Source organism: Opisthocomus hoazin, chromosome 5, assembly GCF_030867145.1.
Source record: "Opisthocomus hoazin isolate bOpiHoa1 chromosome 5, bOpiHoa1.hap1, whole genome shotgun sequence".
Lineage (NCBI taxonomy): Eukaryota > Metazoa > Chordata > Aves > Opisthocomiformes > Opisthocomidae > Opisthocomus > Opisthocomus hoazin.
Genome location: NC_134418.1, coordinates 2368703 through 2387857, shown reverse-complemented (window position 1 = coordinate 2387857; position 19155 = coordinate 2368703). Strand labels below are relative to the sequence as shown.

The window sequence follows — 19155 nt, the reverse complement described above, 5'->3', positions numbered from 1 at the left end:
GCAGAAAACTGAACCCCATGTGGAAAAAACAGTAATGTCCTTCCCGTATATATGAAGGATGTAACACATACAGTGTCCACCCGTATCATACGTTAGCTCATCAGAATCATATGATGGGGAACAGTGCTACACTGGGATTAGTGTGGCTGGAACACACTTACTGGTGAATTACAATAAACGGAACAAGAAGCTAAAGTATGAGGAAACACCAAGTCAGAAAACTCCCTACTATGTTAGAAAACCAACAGCTACTACAATTCAGTGGTGCAGAAACCCTAACTATTCACCACCAGTGTGATATTCTTAAAGGATGCTCCCAGCTGTCTTACAATTAGGTTTTTAACACCACATGGGGTCTTTTTGTATTTCAAATTGCATTGTTAATGCTTACACTTGTCATACACCAACAGACTTCACACAGGCTTTCACATCTTAGCGCTATGATTCACAACACTGAAGATAAGCACACCGACTAAAAAAGCATTCTGAGGCCCAGATGACCAACATATTGGAAAGAATTAATATCCATATTAATGTGGTACATTCCAATACGGGTATTGTCCAAACCCAGAGAGAAATCTAAGGACTCCTAACAAAGACATTAATATTGATATGAATGAAGTAAGAATGTGGGTATAAACTTGTGTCTAAGCACCAGAACAGAGGACTCATTAGCAGAAGGTCCTCTGCTCTGACAACGAGAGGATGACAACAAGGTTGCTGCATTCGACGCACACAGCTCCTCTTTCTGCTAGCCCAACAGGACAGCAGACTGCAGCAACGCCCCAGCCCAGGACCTGACAGCTAGTCTACACAGCCTGCCGTGGGACAGGCAAGCAAGACCACTGGGGGAAAAAAGAACACAAAAAAGAGTTGGTGCTTGCGAGTGCAACAGTGAAAGTGGGTAAACAGCAACTAACTTAGACATTTTGTTAATAATTATCACCTTCCCCTGCCATGTAGTCTTTGTTATGCTAACTTCCTACATAAGCAAATCCCTTTATCTGGACAGTTTGGGTTAAATCTTGCAGTAGTGCAGTACTTCTAGCTATAATTCCTCAGTTTTTCCTCCTATCTGAAAAAGTATACATATACTGATTAATTAAAGAGCAGTAACACTTGTAAGACACCTTTGTAAAGGACTACTGAAAGCTTTTTAAAACTGTATATGGAGATTACTTTGTCTATAAGCAAATTCTAAAGGAAATGGTGACACACAGAAGCAGTACACAGCAGTTTGAATACGTGAGAAAGGGGTACAAGCACGCACACACTCTTCTCAAACACTTTTTCATGTTATCAATACCATTATATCTGCTTTACTATTATATCTACTATTCCGAAATTAACCCGGATTTTTGACTAACGAATACAGATCTTAGGACACAGAACTATCACCTTACCTAGAGAGAACACCCAAAATTTCTAATTTTACTCTGGTTCACTATCAATTCCAAAGGAAAATAAAACTTCAGTTTTACCTGAGATTAAACATAATCAGTTCACACGTTAAAAGATCCAGGGAAGGCACACAAACCTTCTGCCTCATTTTGAAAATGGGCTCTGACAATACATTTACACAGAATGTATTTTGTAAACACCAGTTCTCACTACAAGAAGTGGAACTCTGTGCTGCCCTGGTGAGACCCTCTGGGAGTCCTGCGTCCAGCTCAGGGGCCCTCAGCACAGGACAGAGCTGGAGCTGTGGGAGTGGGGCCAGAGGAGGCCCCAGCAATGACCCGGGGGCTGGAACCCCTCTGCTGGGAGGAAAGGCTGGGAGAGCTGGGGCTGCTCAGCCTGGGGAGGAGAAGGACAAGGGGAGACCTTAGAGCAGCTGCCAGTACTTAAAGTGGGCTTGTAAGAAAGACAGAGAGAGACTTATTACCAGGCATGTAGCAACAGGACAAGGGGCAATTCAAGCTGAAAGAGAGGAGATTTAGACTAGACAGAAGGAAGAAATTTTTCACCATGAGGGTGGTGAGGCCCTGACCCAGGTTGCCCAGAGAAGCTGTGGCTGCCCCCTCCCTGGCAGGGTTCAAGGCCAGGTTGGACGGGGCTGGGAGCAGCCTGGGCTGGTGGAATGGGTCCCTGCCTGTGGCAGGGAGGTGGGACTGGGTGGTCTGTAAGGTCCCCTCCAAACCAAACCATTCTGCGATTCTATGAAATCCAAGTTAGGAATAGTTTCAAAAGGAAAAGTAAAACCCTAAATGTTTAGCAATTAAACAAAAGGCAGCTTTGAACATACCCAGCAGTAAGCCGTGTGTTGCATCTCCCAGAAACTGTGTTCTAGATGCTTCTGCTGAAGGCAACACTCCTTCCTCCAGCGTAGGGAACTCCGTCAGGTCACTTCTACCACAAGTCAGGCCAAGCTTTGTCTCCGAGGCAGTAGTTACATGGCTGGCATCCACTTCTGCCGGAAGCTGATACCATGACTGAATTCCCTAAGAATAGGTGGGGAGAAAAAAGTGCTCAAGCATCAAGAAAGTTTTAAGACTATTTCCAAAGCAAATAAAGACTAAGTTGTGAAACAATGGAATTACTGCTTCTAAATTTTATTTCTTATACAAATACTCATTTTTTAATGTAAAAGAATTATGATGCACTATGAACTGCTGAAGTCCACAGTCAGTTCTCACTACTGTCCATGTTGTCATTGCTCACTATCTGACCTCCAGCCTTCATCACTTGTCTGAAATTGAGCTCCATCTCCAAATCCTGCCACTGCAGACCTTTCCCAAATCAGAATAAAATCTCTCACTTAGAAAGCAAAATCTTGATAAGGACAAATGCTTCAGTAGGATGCTGGGTCAATACAGTTCCTGACACGGTGTAGTAAAGATGGTTTGCACTGTACAACTGGGGATTAACAAGCAGAACACTTCTGATTTGTCTTTCAAGAAAGTTTCTCATTCCAGAAATTCTGAGTTCACACAGAATTCACAGCTGAGAATCCTAGCCAACTCTTTGGTGTGTTTTAAGAAAAAGAGTTTCAGTTCATGTCCAAATGGAAAGGAGCATCTTTAGTTCAAGTAATTCATTAAAGAATTTGCACTGGGATTACTGGGGAAGTAATTAAACAGATAAATTTTAATTATAGAAAAGGCACAGACCAGTCTTCAGTGCAGAGAATTATGACTATCAGTCATTTATAAGGCAAACCATTATCATCAGCATATATAACTTATGATTACATGTATGTTAATATAAGCAAGAAAGTGTCCCACTGAATTGGCAGAAGTACAGTACTATCCATACTTAATAGATGCAAGCTCTTCTACCTTTCGAAACACTACTAAGGCATTAAAAACTACTTTTCACATCAGAATTTTGCTATATGAACTACAATTTTGGCACAAAACTTTTACAATCACATGGAAATAAAATTTTTGTCCAACTCAGTCTTTTCAAAACACCTGTGATCTTATGCAATTCTCAGAGTAATTAAGTATTTGGCACCATATCCATCAGATAGAACTACTATGACTGTATCATGATGTGAGTACAGTTTTCCTTAATGATGTGCAGAACACGTCATTAAAACTAAGGTCTGAAATTAGTCAGATTTTGCACGAACTGAAGCATGGCTCTGCGCTGACAGGTAAATCAGCTGGTTTGAGGCAGACAGATCTGACAATGTAAGAGGCAATAGCAGGACCAGGACTACAGCAAATTACAAACTGAATACAGATCAAAGATACTGTTGCAAAGACGAAAACATTACACTGGAAAATATACTAGGTTTATTACCAGAAAACACAAGGAGGGGATAAGGGGGAGGAAAAAAAATTAAAAAGAAAAAAAAAAAAATCACTGAACTGCTAGGGATTCTTTATTGAATACGAAATGTCAAAAAGGTTTGCAGCACTTGGATCAAGAGTAGACTAGATGACTTGTCAGAGTTCACAACAGCTCTATTTTTCTGCAGTTCCAAGATATAGAAACACAGACTTTAACAGGGTGAGGATGGTGGAGGTCTGAATTATACAGATAAAGGGCTTCATATTACTTTCAATCACATAATTAACCTTCAACCACAACCAAAAGAAAGCACAGGACAAATACCCAATTATTAGCAGCTTTCTGACATATTACTTCTCCTAGGGAGATCCCACTGGTAGCTGATGCCTGGGTTTCGCTGCTGCTGCGGCTTAAGGATTCCTCCTTCCAGCCACAACGTGGTGGAGTTGTTGCAATAGGCTAAAAGAAACAACATCTGGTTTTAAAACAGAAAATAATTTCTTGGTATTTCAACATGTGTATATATTTAAGTAATGGACAATGAAATATACAAAATACTCAAACCACCCCCAACACCAAAAGCGAAGCATCTGCCTCAGGGTACTTGGGCAGTGACCCAAATTCCATCCAGAGCCCCAAAACCTAACCAAAAGGGGCAGGTTCATATGCCACTTCTGTTTTTCTGCGCATCAGCCAATCGTTTCTGAGGGCCAGAAATTTATTTCTCATTTCCAACCCATGCACACACAGCTCTGAGTAAATCACAAAATACCAAAAAGACTCATCACCTTGCTCAAAGTCAGGTTCTGGCATTTGGCCTGTCTGGTTTAATAACATTGGTTGCTAGGTGCTTTAATAGTAATTTTTTAATTTATTTTTTAATATTCATTTATTATTTTCTTAAAAACAGAAAGTTTTTATTTATATCAATGTTGTAAACTAAATTTTAAAAGGCATCTTATGTAAATACTTTAAAGCAAGTCTAGGTTGATTTCTATATTATAATTTAGCAACACTTGACACACTCTGAGGGCATGAATTGAAGTTAAATTGGACTTCTGCTAGACAAGCAGCTGCAACATTTTTTCTCCAAGAGGTAACAGAAGAAACTGTTCTGAAGTCAGAATGAAATTTCTCTTCTATAATACCCCAGGCCTGAAGTCACAGCGACTGTAGCAGCTTTCCCCAGCCAAGACAGACAGCCAGGTTCAAAAACAATGGTATATATTTGTGAAAATAGACATTTCTGGAACACAGCAACGTGACAAGGGCAGAAGGAAAAGGTCATAGACTGAGAAAAGGAGACGGTCAGTGAGCAAGAAGCAAATGATTTCCCAGAAGCCTGCCTTCTGCATGAATAATTTAAATACTATTGGATATGTGCCTTCAGTTGTGAAGTCCTACTGTGATAAATGTGGTTTTTTGTTGTTTTGGTTTTTGTTTTAATAGATTTTCTTATAAATTGGTCTAATATTCATTTGGAAATTTCCATTCAGCAGGACAGATCTACCTTGATGGACTAAGCATAACATTTGCAACCTTTATCACAAAAAGAAGCAAACAATTAAAGTTTTCATGAAGACATGAATTACATTCTAAGTGAAGAGATCAGACACAAGCTTAGAGAAAGGTCCAGAACGCAGACCTGTTTCAATGTAAAAGAAACATGTAAAATTCAGCATCTGAGATTGCTTTCTTTAAATGTGAGTATTACCTACTAGATTAGCTAAATTGACATCTGAATTCTGTTTCATTCTTCTTATGCACTAAAAAGCTGGAAAGGATGTGAATAAAAGCTTAAGGTTTTTTTTTTTTAGTTTATTACAACACTGCTAGTCTATATTGGAACTTAAGAAAGGTGAGGTCACTCTCGGCTATTTATGTCACCTCAGGTTGAATGTGATTCCTCTACAAAACACAACAATACCTCCAATCCATCTATAAAAAATAGATCACAGCCATCACAAATGAATCTTTATCCATCTCTTATGTTCCTAAGAAGTCATTAATTCTGCTACAGAGACAGCGCATTTACAAATTTCAGAGGTAACCTGAGGAAAACCCCTTCAATTCTGACTCGCCTGTTCAAGAGACACCTGAAATGACCACCACCCAATGGCTGGGTTGTCACCTGCAGAGAGAGAGTTTGGGCCTTCCCTCTAATTCCCAGTTACCAGACATCCAAGCTCCCTGGGGACAGCTTATTTTCACCCTTGCCAAGTCTGAGAACGTGCAGAGCCAAAGACAGGACGAACTTCTCTTGCCTTTGAAGAGCATTTGGCCAGGGGACTGTCAAGATCCACCGGCAAAGCACCACACGGACACCCGTTAGCTCCAGCCCCAGTCCTGCCCGTGAACGACAGAAATTGCCCAGGAAACTGCCGCCCACTTCACCAGTAAGATGCGGTTCCCATTTAAGATTTTTCCTTTTTACCTCTTAAATGCCCAGTTTTTCCTTTAAAATAAGCCACTTGCTCAAATATCCAACTGCAAACTAAAGAACATCACTGGGGGAACACATCTACTTTCTTTAGGCACAGCTACAAAAACCTCCGCTCTATACAGTTATCTGACAAATTTTTGGAAGGACAACAATTTCCAGAATTTCAGTACCACGCGCCATCTTAAATCCTTCCAGAAAACAGCATCACTGAAATAAAAACATGGCGTAGCTTTCTATACAGGTCAGCTCTGTCAAGTAAATTACCCGGAATGGCAAGAATAATTTTGTCCAAGTTTAAAAAAGCTACAGCACTCAAAAGGAAGATTTTTATTACTGATCATGTGTAACTCACACCTATGAAATTAGGACTCAGCCAGGCAGAAACTACTCTTCCAAATTAATTCCTGGCACAACAGAAGTTTGTCTGGGCTTTGTGTTGGGACTAAAGATAATAATTGTAGCCTGTATGCATACGTTGCATCCCTGCTGCATTCCCCTAGTTCCTATTGTTCATACTAATCAAGTCATTAAAAGAAGCAGCACTGAAGTGTACATCACAACAGCTCTGAAGGCAAAGCATTCCAGTAGCTATTTGGTAATTTAATTAAGGCCTATTACTGAAAATTTGGTTTTACAATATTCATCTTCAGAAAAGGGCAATTTTATTAATCCAACTAGAAAATAATAGCGTTAGGTACTGGAAATTAATAGCGTTAGGCAAGGGACCCATATTGTGATTAGAAAACTAATTCAAAAAACAAGGTACTGATTTTATTTCGATATGCTGAGCACAGCTAATTAAGTGGCTGTTCTAGAGGATATTAGAATAGATGAGTAATGACAGCATTCAAGATGCACACAATGAACAAAAGGCTAAACAATCGAACTGTGCACGTTCTCCTTCATTCTCCCTTTTCAAATGACCTTCTTTAGCCTATGGTGAGCAAACTGCTCAAAATCGTTTAATAATTCGTATACCTGTCAGCCACTTCAATTAAAATCCTTTTTCTGGGCTGCAGCAGTTACATCAGACTTCCCTCACTCCACCCACAAGCATGCCAGAGGAACTACTTCGCTTGAAAAGAATTCTTCAGTTCCCAAAACCCACTGATTCTTTTCAGAAAAGAGAGAAAAAAAAAAAAAAAAGGTTGACTGGCAACCTAAAGAACATATGATCAAGATAATAATTTCATTAAACTTTATAGCCAAACTATGAATTTAAGCCTTCTTCCATACAGTTTCAACACACCCGGAGTGACATATTCTTTGTCACAACACTGGAAGAAAAATAACATGAAAATCACCATCTGAACAGGTTTCTTCTATGTGTAGCTTCATATATAATCTTTTACCAAAATATTTCATTATAGAATGAAAAAAAAAAGAGCACAATTCACTATCAACTGAAATCTGGAAGAATCTTCGTTGGAGCAAGAATTTAACTTGAACAAGTCTTGGGCAAATGGGAATAAAATGAGAGTATAGAAGGACAAAGCACAACCGAGCCTCTGCTTTGAGGAAATTTCTTCCCCAGAAGTATTTCCTCTTCCCAAACGCTCCCTTAGCACTTTTCAAACCCCATTCATTTCACATTAGAATTTGGAACAGGCTTGACCAGTCTTATTTGGGGAAAACAGAGCCAGAGATGTATCATACGTGGATTTCTGAAGAAGAAACTGGTGAAGAAATCCTAATGAGTTATGATGCAATTACTACAAATAGCAATATTCTAGAAGATTCAGAGTACGATTATACCCCAAGCTACCAAAGGCTCAAATGCTCACCCAGAAGCACAGGAAGGCATCAAAGTAGTATTACTACTACTAAGAGAACTTTACATAGTGCCTTCCATGCAAAGACCCAAAAATGTTTCACAAACACTGATTCACAGCACTGCTTTAGAATGTGCATGATAAATATTTACCCTCCTTTTACTAGGCACAGAGAACTCAGCATACAACAACATGAAAAATCAGCAGCAGAGCTGATTCCCCGAGTAGTATTATCTGACCATAATGCGCTTCTCTTCTTTGATGCTCTAAAATTTCAGCTGTCTTTGCCTCTACGTTGTGAAAGTCAAAAAGAACAACACTTCTTTGGAGTTTGCTCCTCCAAAACTTCCTTCAAAGAAAACAAAAAATGCAAGTTTTACACAACTTCATATATCCACAGCTACATGTATCCAGATGTTATGCTCTGAAGTCAAAGAGAATCAAAAGCCAACCGTGCTCGAGACAGTGAAGTAACAGGAGGACCTTAAGGAAGGACGATCACTTCCTGACGTCAAATACTCCCCACAGGAGTAGGATTCTCCTGCTAGCACCCGAGCCTGATCTGTGTTTTCACATACCAGATGCCCCAGCTCAGGGTGACAGGGCGCAAGACCCACATACTCATCAGCTGCAGTTCCTCATGCTTGCGTACATAAGGCTGTGGTACGCATTCAGCACCGCTCTTTAAAGGAACCTGACATGGCATTAACAAAACACAATAAAGGAAATAATAGCTCCTTTTCAAGGACAGCCAAGCCACTAGGACCTCATGGGTTTGCAGCTGGAAGGAAGCAAACAGGCAACAGCACATTCTGTTTCATTATTTCATTTTTAATCCTCATACCAAAGAGCCATATTAAAGAAACAGCACAATGGAAGAGACCTGCCTCATATTAGCACTGTATGTACCAGGGCACAGGGTACATAACAAAGCAGTTGCAAGCAAGAAATAAATTAGGATTTAGTCAATGAGTATAATCATCTCTGAGGCCTTCCATATAATTAAACTCAAATGAGGAAAATTTAACAAGGTTTTTCTTCCTGAAATCGAATACATCAAAAGTCGGCTTTTGCTGCTAAATACATAATGAGAGGAAAAGACAAAAATAAAGCTGAACAACTACAACCACCTCCACACAACACAGTGCCATTAACTTAAATGGGAGGAACAGCAGCTCCTGTTTGGCATTCGTAACTGAAGCTACATTTCGTATCAAGAAATATTTTGAACCACTGAAAGTTTGAATATCCACAGAATCATAAGGGTTGGCAGGTACCTCTCTGGATCATCTAAATTCATCACACTTCATCTCATTTCTCCCTCCTAAAACTCAGAGGTACATGGCTAGGTTAATTCAGTATAAGTCTGCTGGGTCCTTATCTGTGTGAACATAGAATCACAGAACGGTTTGGGTTGGAAGGGACCTTTCAAGGCCGTCTAGTCCAACTCCCCTGCAATGAGCAGGGACATCTTCAACTGGATCAGGTTGCTCAGAGCCTCGTCCAACCTAGCCTGGAATGTTTCCAGGGATGGGGCATCGACCACCTCTCTGGGCAACCTGTGCCAGGGCTTCTTCACCAACCCTCATTGTAACACATTTCTGCCTTATAACCAGTCTGAATCTACTGTCCTTTAGTTGAAAACTATATTACCCCTTGTCCCATCACAACAGACCCTGCTAAAAAGTTTGTCCCCATCTTTCTTATAAGCCCCTTTTAAGCACTCAAAAACTGCAACAAGATCTCCCTGGAGCCTTTTCTTCTCCAGGCTGAGCAGCCCCAACTCTCTCAGCCCTTCCTCACAGCAGAGGGGTTCCATTCCTCTGAATATGCAGCTCCAAAATCACCAACCCCGCAAAAACAGGCAGCGGAGTTCAGAACCAACTCTTCCAACACCAGTGAGCATTTACACCTAATTAAAGTAATCACATAACAGTGCCAGAGCTAGACCCCACTCTGAACTCGCCTTTGCTGGATTTCATTTTGCTACCTGGGACTTATTTTCCCCCTTCTGTCAAGAACATGCCCGATTCTGATACCATTTTCCAAAGCATTCACCTCTTTTCCCAGCATAGCTTTACCTACTTATTTTCTAGGTCTCACCATCCACTAATCATGCGACCCATCAATGAAAATACTTAACAGGAAAAACCATCAAAAACTGTACCTGAAGTGCCTTCCAAACTTGCTGCATAATTTCTTAGTTTGTCCCAAGATCAAGAGCTCTTCCGAGGTCACAACACAACCACACACTGCCACCACTTTAGCTACTCCACGATACTCCCTTACCCTCTCCATGATAATTAAATGGGTTTGAAATCGGTTGTCCTTAACAGTCACCCTGGGTATTTTCTTAACAATTTATTTCAAGTGGTTTTAAGTAGTTTGGTATAAATTCTTGCATTTCTGTGCTCTTATCACCTCCTCCTAGTCGATAAACAAGCATACAGTATAAAAACCACAATTAATCAATTAAATAAACAACATCTCACATTTCAGACAAGCATGAATTTGACTGACTGTGTACAAAATTAGTTTTGAATACAGGCGTAGAGAAGTCTCCATCCTACAACCCCCAGGCACATTTGCCGACTAAACTGGACCCAAAGGATGTATCATGGAAATCCCTTCGCTGGAGGTTTCTTCACAGCTGCACAACTGAAAAAGCAAGCAGAGGTGTGAGCTCCCTCCCACCACCTGTAAGGACAGTGCAGTGCAAGCCTCATGCCACTTGGAGTCAGCAACCCGCTGCTGCGGGGCAAGGTCTTCCCAGCTGCGGGGAAGGAACAAAGGAACAGGGCCCAATGGCCATATATTTACCTGTTAAAACATGGAATTGACCATTGTGGCCAAAAAAATTAAAGAAACAATTGTGCCAGAACACTGTCTTAGACCTACCTGCCCCTTTCACAGAGCAATATCAGCTTGTAATAAACAGTCAAGGAAAACATTGCACAAAAGCACTTCAAAGGCTACATGCAAACTCGGAATTTCCTTAATGCTAGATAAATGCGACTGCGTTTCACAATAATGCAACAATTTAATTTATCGTGGCTTTACAGTCCATATCAACCTTACTCTGTGAGTCACAACACAAAGTAAAAAAGTCTCATTCAAATGCAGAATAAGTTTTCACATCGGAGGATTTTTTGGCCAGAAGCCCAGTACCACAAGTTGTATGAAAATTGTCAGCATTTAAGTCCAGCTACTGAAATCGGTAATAAAATTCCCGTTGTCTGCAAATGGTTCAGTACCAGAAGTTCATCTATGAACATATCAGTAAGATTTCAAAAAAATATTCCAAAAAATGTAACAATGATTTGGTGCTGTCAGGTATGAGAAACACAAATTATTTAAGCAGTACCTTGTTTCTTCAGCAAGGACTGGTGTGCTAGCGCTACTTTTCAGACCCACCCCATTCCCTCCCGGCACGAAGGCACCACCAACCAGCACATCAGGCACTGTGTAAATTCTGAATAGTTTTACTACTTTTGTGCAACAAACGTTTGGCTCTCTCGAATGGCCACCAGAGATCAGAACCAGCGCAGCAGATCTCACGTACAAGGGAAGATTCACGACACAGTAAACTGTCAGGGCTGTGCTGAAAGCGTTCCAGAAAGGTAACCCCTATATGGACACAATCGACGCTGACATTGCAGAGATTGTTAGCATATCATTTTCAATCTCTTAAAAACAGTAGTTTCCACTGTCAGGTTTGTAACATCAATAGCTTTATGGAGTATCCTAAAAGGACAATGTGAAAATTACTCACTGCTGATCTGCAACAAGTCTGCCTATTTTTGCCCAGTTTCCTAGGAAAGCGAGGCTTCCAAGGCTGACAGCACGCTCTTCAGTCACACCTCAGCCGTCAGCGCTGTCAGGCGATCTGAAAGCCGATTACGGTAACGCACCTCAATGCCTGAAGCACGTCTTATTCATGTAATCACAGTGTAACTTACGTTGGAAGGGCCTCTAGAGGTCACCTAGTCCAACCTCCTGCCCGAAGCAGGGCTAAACTTCAAGGTTCAACCAGGTTGCTCGGGCCTCATCGTCTCCACTTACAATCATAGAATCGTTAAGGTTGGAAAAGACCTCTAAGGTCATCAAGTCCAACCGTCAACCCAACACCATCATGCCTGCTAAGCCATGTCCCAAAAATCACGTCCTACTGCCAAGGATGGAGAGTCCACCACCTCTGTGGGGTCCTGGTCTGCCACTTCATCACCCTCCTTGTGAAAAAATGATTTCCTTGTCTCCAGGCAAAATTTCTCCTTGCTGTAACACATCACTGCTGCTGCTTGTCCTGTCACTGCGCACTTCCAAGAAGAGTCTTCCTCTGCCTTCTCCAAACCCTCCTTCTGGCAGGGAAGCACCACTGCCAGATCCTCACCTTCAGCCTCCTCCTCCTCAGGCCAAACCCACTCAGCCTCCACAGCCTCCCCTCCTGCATGACGTGCTCCAGCTCCATAACTGTCTCGGTGGCCTCCACCAGACACGGGCCGCTTTGCTGACCTCTCTCTTGTCCTGGCAGCCCAGACCAGGAGACAGGATCCAGCTGTGGCCAAGAACAGAGAATATTCAGTTCCCTCCAGCTGCCAGTTGTGCTCTTATTAACGCAGCCCAGTGCATTGCCAGCCTTCATTGCTGCAAAGAGTGAGACATCAACTCACATTCAACTTGCTGTCCACCGGGTCCTCAGGCTCTTCTCTGAAGGGACACCAGTCCGTAGCAATGTACAGGGATTTTCTTTCTCAGTGAGAAAGACTCATATTTTTCATAGTTAAAGCTCATGAGATTCCTCTCGGGCCATGAATGCAGCTTGCCAAGGTGCCTCTGAACGGCAGCCCTGTCCTCCAGCATATCACCCACTCCCTCCAACTTGCTGTCACCCACAAACCCGATGCGAGTGCATTCACCCCATCCAGCTGTGTCACCAGCAATGGCATCACACAGCAGCAGCCCAAGGACTGAGGCTGGAGGAGCACCACCAGTTAGATTTGAACAGCTGACTAGACTAACTGGCTAGTAGCTCTTCAGGTCCTCTTTCCTGCCCTTCTCGAAAAAGAACATCACATCAACCTTTCTGCAGTTATCACAAATATCTCCCAGTCACCACAACCTTTTAAAGATGACAGAGAGGGGTTTTTGTGACACCAGCAATCTCCACCACTCCCCTCAGATACACAGGTCCACAGAGCTGGACATAGCGTCTGTCCAGTTTACCTAAGCAGTCACTTCCTTGCGCCTCCACCACCCCAGGCAGGACCTCTCAGCCATCAGTTCTTCTGCTAGGCACACGGACTAAGATGGAAGATCGAAATGAAGCTGTGGGTTTATCCCATTTTATTGGAACTGCAACTGGATTCCTCTTTCTATTAATGCAGAACTAATTATTTTGGGTTTCATAGAATCATAGAACAGCTCAGTTGGAAGGGACCTTGAAAGATCACCTGGTCCAGCCTCTTGTGGGAAAGAGAGACTAGATGAGAGCCTAATTGCCATTTATAAGAACATACTAAATTCCCAATATGTTAACACTGCTACAGCCACTTCGGCAGTGTAACAGCCAATAACCAAAACTATCAACTTTCCTCCAACCATCAACCTCTTCTCTACTTATTCCAAATAAAAGTTTAAGCATCTACCTGATATTTCAAAACAGCTCATTTCACACAAGGTAGCCAAGACATCTTATTTTCATTCCTGTGCAAAAATCCCTTAACCTCTTGCTGCCCAAATCATAACTCTAATATGAACATTTAACAGCATTCCTGAATGCTGAAGGTCAACCAATTCTTTATATTCTCAGCTTTGCACCACTCAAAAAGCACTGGGTATCCCTTGATTTTAAATGGGTTGGTTTGGGGTTTTTTTAGATCATTATCTTACAAGAGCTGTGATTTGTATTATACTGTCCTCTGAGTTTTAAGAAAATGCTCATTCCTTTATCTCTTCCACACTAAATTACCATTGAAATAAAAGATACTTCTGTCAGAAGTATCATAGTTTGATATTTCTACTTAGCTTAAAAAAAAGGAGAAAGAAAAATTCCTGTTAATGATGGACTTTTTAGAATGCAGCTATCAATTTGCAGCATTTAAGAAAGAGAACCAAAGACTTGATCCCACTGGGTCCTATTTGTAATAGCTATGCTTAGCTAAACATAGAATCAAAAACTTTCAAGGACCGTGCTTAAATCATCCTCATAATCAAAAATAAACTAAAAGAGGAAACAGACAAAGTGTTTTCACTGATAAAACAAAAAATAGCGTAAGTAGCAAGAAGTATCACTATGTTGGTTACAGAATTTCTTCTCGCTCTTACAGTCTGATGCCAAAACTCCGTAATGCCTTTAAATTATCATAAACTGGCACTTTGGGTGGAAGATACAGTCCCAGTCTCTCCTCACTAAGCAAAAACTTGAGAGAAGAGTTGAGAAGATGTTGCTTAAGCCAATTTTAATGGCAGTTAACAGTTCACTGCCTAGCTGCGCTCGTTTGCTGTCTGTTGGAATACGTGACAAAATAGCACAGAGGCAACAACAAGGAACCAGGGCAGAGCAGCACAGATGCCTTCTTTTGCCAGGTGAGCTGAGGCTTGCTGATTTATACGGCACTCATGAAACTACAGCTTTGCATGTTACAAGTTACAAACACAGGTTTTGAGTGTTATTCTCCCTTTGTCAATTGAAATTATAGCTGAAGTAGTCTCTGAGAATAGAAACATAAAATAAAGGTGTAAGAGCAGCCACACCATGACAGACAGAAGATCTGCCTGGCCTGCACCTGCATCCCCTTGCCCAGAAGGGCAGCCCTACACTAGCAACAAGCTTGGCTCAGCTCCATCTGGTATTCCCAGAGCTGAGCTCTGGTTGTCAGAGCAGCAATTAAACCACAGTGCAAAACAAATACAGAGAAGGAAGGGATGGCCACCATAAAACAAAACTTGACATTTAGAAAGGAGTAAATTAACTGACCTGTGATGAATACCAGGAAGGTAAAAAAAGTCTCACTGCTCTCTAACATTACATACAACTTGGCATCATAAAGTTAACTGTGAAATGAGTCTGTAAATCAGCATTCAAATGAATTACATTCCTACTTAAATATATAGAAGAATACATAGTAGTGCAAGAACCATCCCTTCTATTCTGTGGCAAATCAGCCTTCCTGCAACCATGCAGGTGAAGGTCCTTCAGCAGAGGGCTTTTGGAAACTGAATTAAGACTACGCTATCTGAGTTCCTATATTCACATTTGTCGATGCTAGACTTGCCTTTAGCATATGATACTTGGTTATTGCCATTATTTGTTTTAATTTCTATTATTTTTCCTGATAAGATTGAAACCCGTACCAATCCGTGGTTCTTCCCAGGGAACGTTTGTAAAAATGGATATGACACCTACCACTGGCTGCCATTTGGCTCTTGCGCCTCTGAATTCCTTCAGAGCTCTGGGAAGAAGCTCTGGAGTGATCACCATCTCGTAACTTTTCACTTTGGGTTGACGCTCTTGTACCTTTCCTGATACAGAACTGTGGATGTGGCGTCCACAAACATCTCCGGACCCAAGTGTCTGACACCAGTCGCTCAAGCAGCCTGCACAAAGATGCCTCCCAACAGTTTGCAGAAGTCAGAACTTGTGCAGGTGCTGCAAGACCTTTACCCTTCTGGGAATCACCATGAGAACAGCAGGACAGATAAGCCCAGGTACCAGAGCAGCGCAACACCAGAGGAAGGAAGCTTCCCAACGCCCTCACAAGGGGCAAATTCTGGAAGATGCCGATCCCAGAACTTGGGGGTTGCGGGATGTGGTGGGCCACCCGTTATCTCCAGAAATTTCCTCTTCCCCATCTCCAGCACTGACACAAACACAGCAAAGCGCTCAGAGCCGTGTACGAGCCCTCTGAGGGCACGGTTCTTCCCTCTGAGGGTGACGGAGCCCTGGCCCAGGCTGCCCAGGGAGGCTGTGGAGTCTCCTTCTCTGGAGATATTCCAGCCCCGCCTGGCCGCGGTGCTGTGCAGCCTGCTCTGGGTGACCCTGCTTGGGCAGGGGGTTGGGCTGGGTGACCCCCAGAGGTCCCTTCCAACCTCAACCATTCCGTGATTCTGTGACCGTGTGCGATGGCTCCACGGGGCCCCTCCAGCCCCACCGGCTCTGACTTCTCCGGAGGGTTCGCCACCGACCCAACCGCACCCACCCCTCTGCGGGGTAAGGCACAAAGCAAACCGCCCAGTTACACACACCCCACCCCCCCGGGAGCGGAGCAGCAAGCACAGCAGTTACAGCCCCCCTTTACTCCAGGGCAGGAGAAGAGGGGCGGGGAGGGGGCCTCAGGTCAGCTGCACCCTCCCTTTTCACAGAATCACAGAATGTTCGGGGTTGGCAGGGCCCTCTGTGGGTCCCCCAGCCCAACCCCCTGCCCAAGCAGGGTCACCCACAGCAGGCTGCACAGCACCGCGGCCAGGCGGGGCTGGAATATCTCCAGAGAAGGAGACTCCACAGCCTCCCTGGGCAGCCTGGGCCAGGGCTCCATCACCCTTTTTCCTGGGCAGAAGGCGAGATCAGACCACTTTCCCAGATTCCACGCAGAGCAGGAGAAAGACGAGTGAGCCGGCCTGTCGCACCCCCCTCCCCAAAGCCCGGGACGGGCTGCGGGGCTGCTCGGAGCAGCCACCGCCTCCCCGCCGCGTTGTCCCCACAGACCGCCCGCCCGCCTCCGCAGCCCCCGGACTCACAGGAACCTCCTCGTCCTCCTCTTCCTCCTCTCCCGGCTCCATGGCGGCCGCCCGCCCCCCTTCCCCTCACGCCGCCCGCCCCGGGCCGGCGGGAGCCCGCCCCGACGCCACTGCGCATGCGCCGCCGCCCTGTCGACCCCGCCTCGTCGCTAGGGTCTCGCTGCCGCTCCGCCCCCTCGGCGCGCGCGCGGGCGCCGCCTCCTTCGCGCGCCGCCGAGCGGCCGTTGGAGGGCGGGGCGGGCGCTGAGGGGGGCGCGCGCCGGGGTTTTGGCGGGCAGAGCGGCGGCGAGTGCCCGGATGGGAGCGGGGCGGGGAGCTGTGTCTCCTCTCCACAGGCAAAACGGGACGCAGAGTCTTCCCCTCAGTCGTGGCGAGCTGGAAGCAGGCGCACGCTGAGGGGAAATTAACGCGAGTAAGGTGTTTTTTCAAGGGATTATGGTGGCTACCTGCTTTTCACCTGACAGGGAGCCGTTTCCCCTGGTTTCCTGTGCCAGTGCGCTTGCAGAGAGGCGATACCTGACGATGGCAAGCTTCGGGGCTCGGTGATGAGCGTACGTTAAAAACAGTGGACATTTTGAGGCGGTGTAGGTGTTACCACAGAGTGAGATGGGATTTCCTTGGTGGGAAATGCGTTCAGCTGCCTCGAAGCTCTCCGCTCGGAGAGGTGTCTGGCTGCGGCGGTCTGTCAGGGACTGTCTGCCCGGTTGGATGTGGAAAGGACAGGCCCCCAGTCTGAGGGAGATACTCCGCTGCCTGGGCAGGCAGACAGGTTGAGATTAAAAGGACAGGCCTCCGGTTTGGGGGAGATACTCTGCTGCCTGGGCAGGCAGACAGGTCGAGGTTAAAGCCTGAAAGGAGTGGTTTAGGCCCGGATGTCAGTGGGCTCCCCCTGATCGTTCCCTGCTTCCCTTTGGGTTCCATGAAGAGGAGCTCTGTGTTTCCCTTGACACAGCCACAGCGCTCTCCCTCAGACATTCAGCACAAACACTAGCTGTAATGACATTTCGTGTTCCAGCTGGTTGCCAGCGAGAGCCATAAAGGAATTTCCCCCTGAAATCACGAACGTCCAGCTGTATTTCATGTACTTTTATTTCCTCTAAAGCACCAAGCGCGGGTGACGGTCGAAGCCGGAGCAGCAGAAGACGCAGATCATTGATCTGGCACGGTGCTGACAGTCCTTCCCCCACGGCTCGAGAGGTACGGAGGAGCGCGAGGAGTCTCCGGGGTCATTGACTGCAGCTCCGCCATCCGCGTTGCACAGACAGAGCACCATTTAATCTTTCAGAAAGTTATTGAGCTCCTTCTCAAAAGCAATTAGGCTTTGCTGGTGTTGGTGTAAGCAATCTATCCAGCTGTCCACATGAATATAGCTCCAGACCGTCCACCTCTCTGCATATAAGACGATAAATGACTGCACCAGTTTTCATTCTCTACTAAGCAGAGGGAAGCTGAAGTAAACTGCAAAATAAAGGCACCTCCGTAGCATTTTCTGTCTCCCGAGTTATTTATTCTCCTCACAGCAGTGATTTGCCATGTATCCAACGTAACATCTCCCAAAAGGCAGTGATGCTCATTTTTGTCTGCGGTGATTCTGCAGTGAATTGGGTGTTATTTTTCAGCACTAGATAAATCAGAGCGCTAAAGTACGTCAAGGCGAACATTCCTTAAAATAATTAAAATGCTGATGGGGAAATGCAGCTTTATATCTGAACCATCTCCTATTACAAATGCAACTAAATTTGCTGGCCTCAGCCTATCCCAGTCCTTGTTTCTGCACGTCCCCAGTTACCAGCACCAAATCATTTGCGAGTGAGGCTTAAGAAAATAAAGTGTATTGGGGGTGTGACTGGGTGAGGAAGAGAAGAGACAGCAACAAAAAAATTAAATAAATACCACTGCGAGGAGCAGAGATTCCGTGCTTACTTTCCTTGGGAAGCACGAGGAATAGCCTGCTCGGTTTCAGTGCCATTTTCCCCTAATTACAGCGATACACGGGAGAGCAGAATTTAGCCCCTACGTTGTAGCAGTAATAACAGTTCCAAATGTCATCTGTGAGAAAGCTTGCCATTTGCTTTTCTCTGCTGCGAGTGACTGAAGGGCTCCTCTTGTCATACAATACAGAAATTCTGTCATTCCTTTTATTTTTAGAAGAGCAATTCACAGGCAGAGAGGGGAGGAGGAAGGGTTTTCTGAATGTTTATCGCTTACACATCATACAGGAAGCTGTTCACGTTCTTTATTAATTCTCTAACAATATCCAGGGACTTACTCAGTCTGAGATGTAATGTGATAAAATCCTTTCCAATAAAATGTCACTTGAAATGAAAATAGGAGAGGAATTTCGAAAAAGGTCATCGCTGGGGAAGATTATCAGAGAGAGCCGGGCCTGGCCAGCCCTGCCTGGTTCAGCTTTCCCCAAACCTCTGTAAAGCCCAAGGGCTCTTAAAGGTGAAACAGAATGTATTA

At 44.3% G+C, this 19155-nt stretch overlaps 1 protein-coding gene across 7 annotated transcripts in view; it reads right to left on the bottom strand.

The window, feature by feature from the left end:
* ALMS1 (ALMS1 centrosome and basal body associated protein) overlaps positions 1-16751 on the bottom strand; it is a 78813-nt gene extending 62062 nt beyond the window's left edge. For 6 of the 7 annotated variants that reach the window (XM_075420245.1, XM_075420246.1, XM_075420248.1 and 3 more), the window contains exons 1-3: positions 16690-16736; positions 4063-4197; positions 2246-2441 (exon numbers count right to left, since the gene is read on the bottom strand). In XM_075420245.1, the coding sequence (XP_075276360.1) occupies positions 2246-2441; positions 4063-4197; positions 16690-16731 (373 nt within the window). In that variant the 5' untranslated portion in view covers positions 16732-16736. Of the gene's footprint in view, positions 1-2245; positions 2442-4062; positions 4198-16689 lie in introns of all 7 variants that reach the window. The other variant, XM_075420251.1, reaches the window with a different exon arrangement.
* Between the last annotated feature and the right edge of the window lie 2404 nt (positions 16752-19155).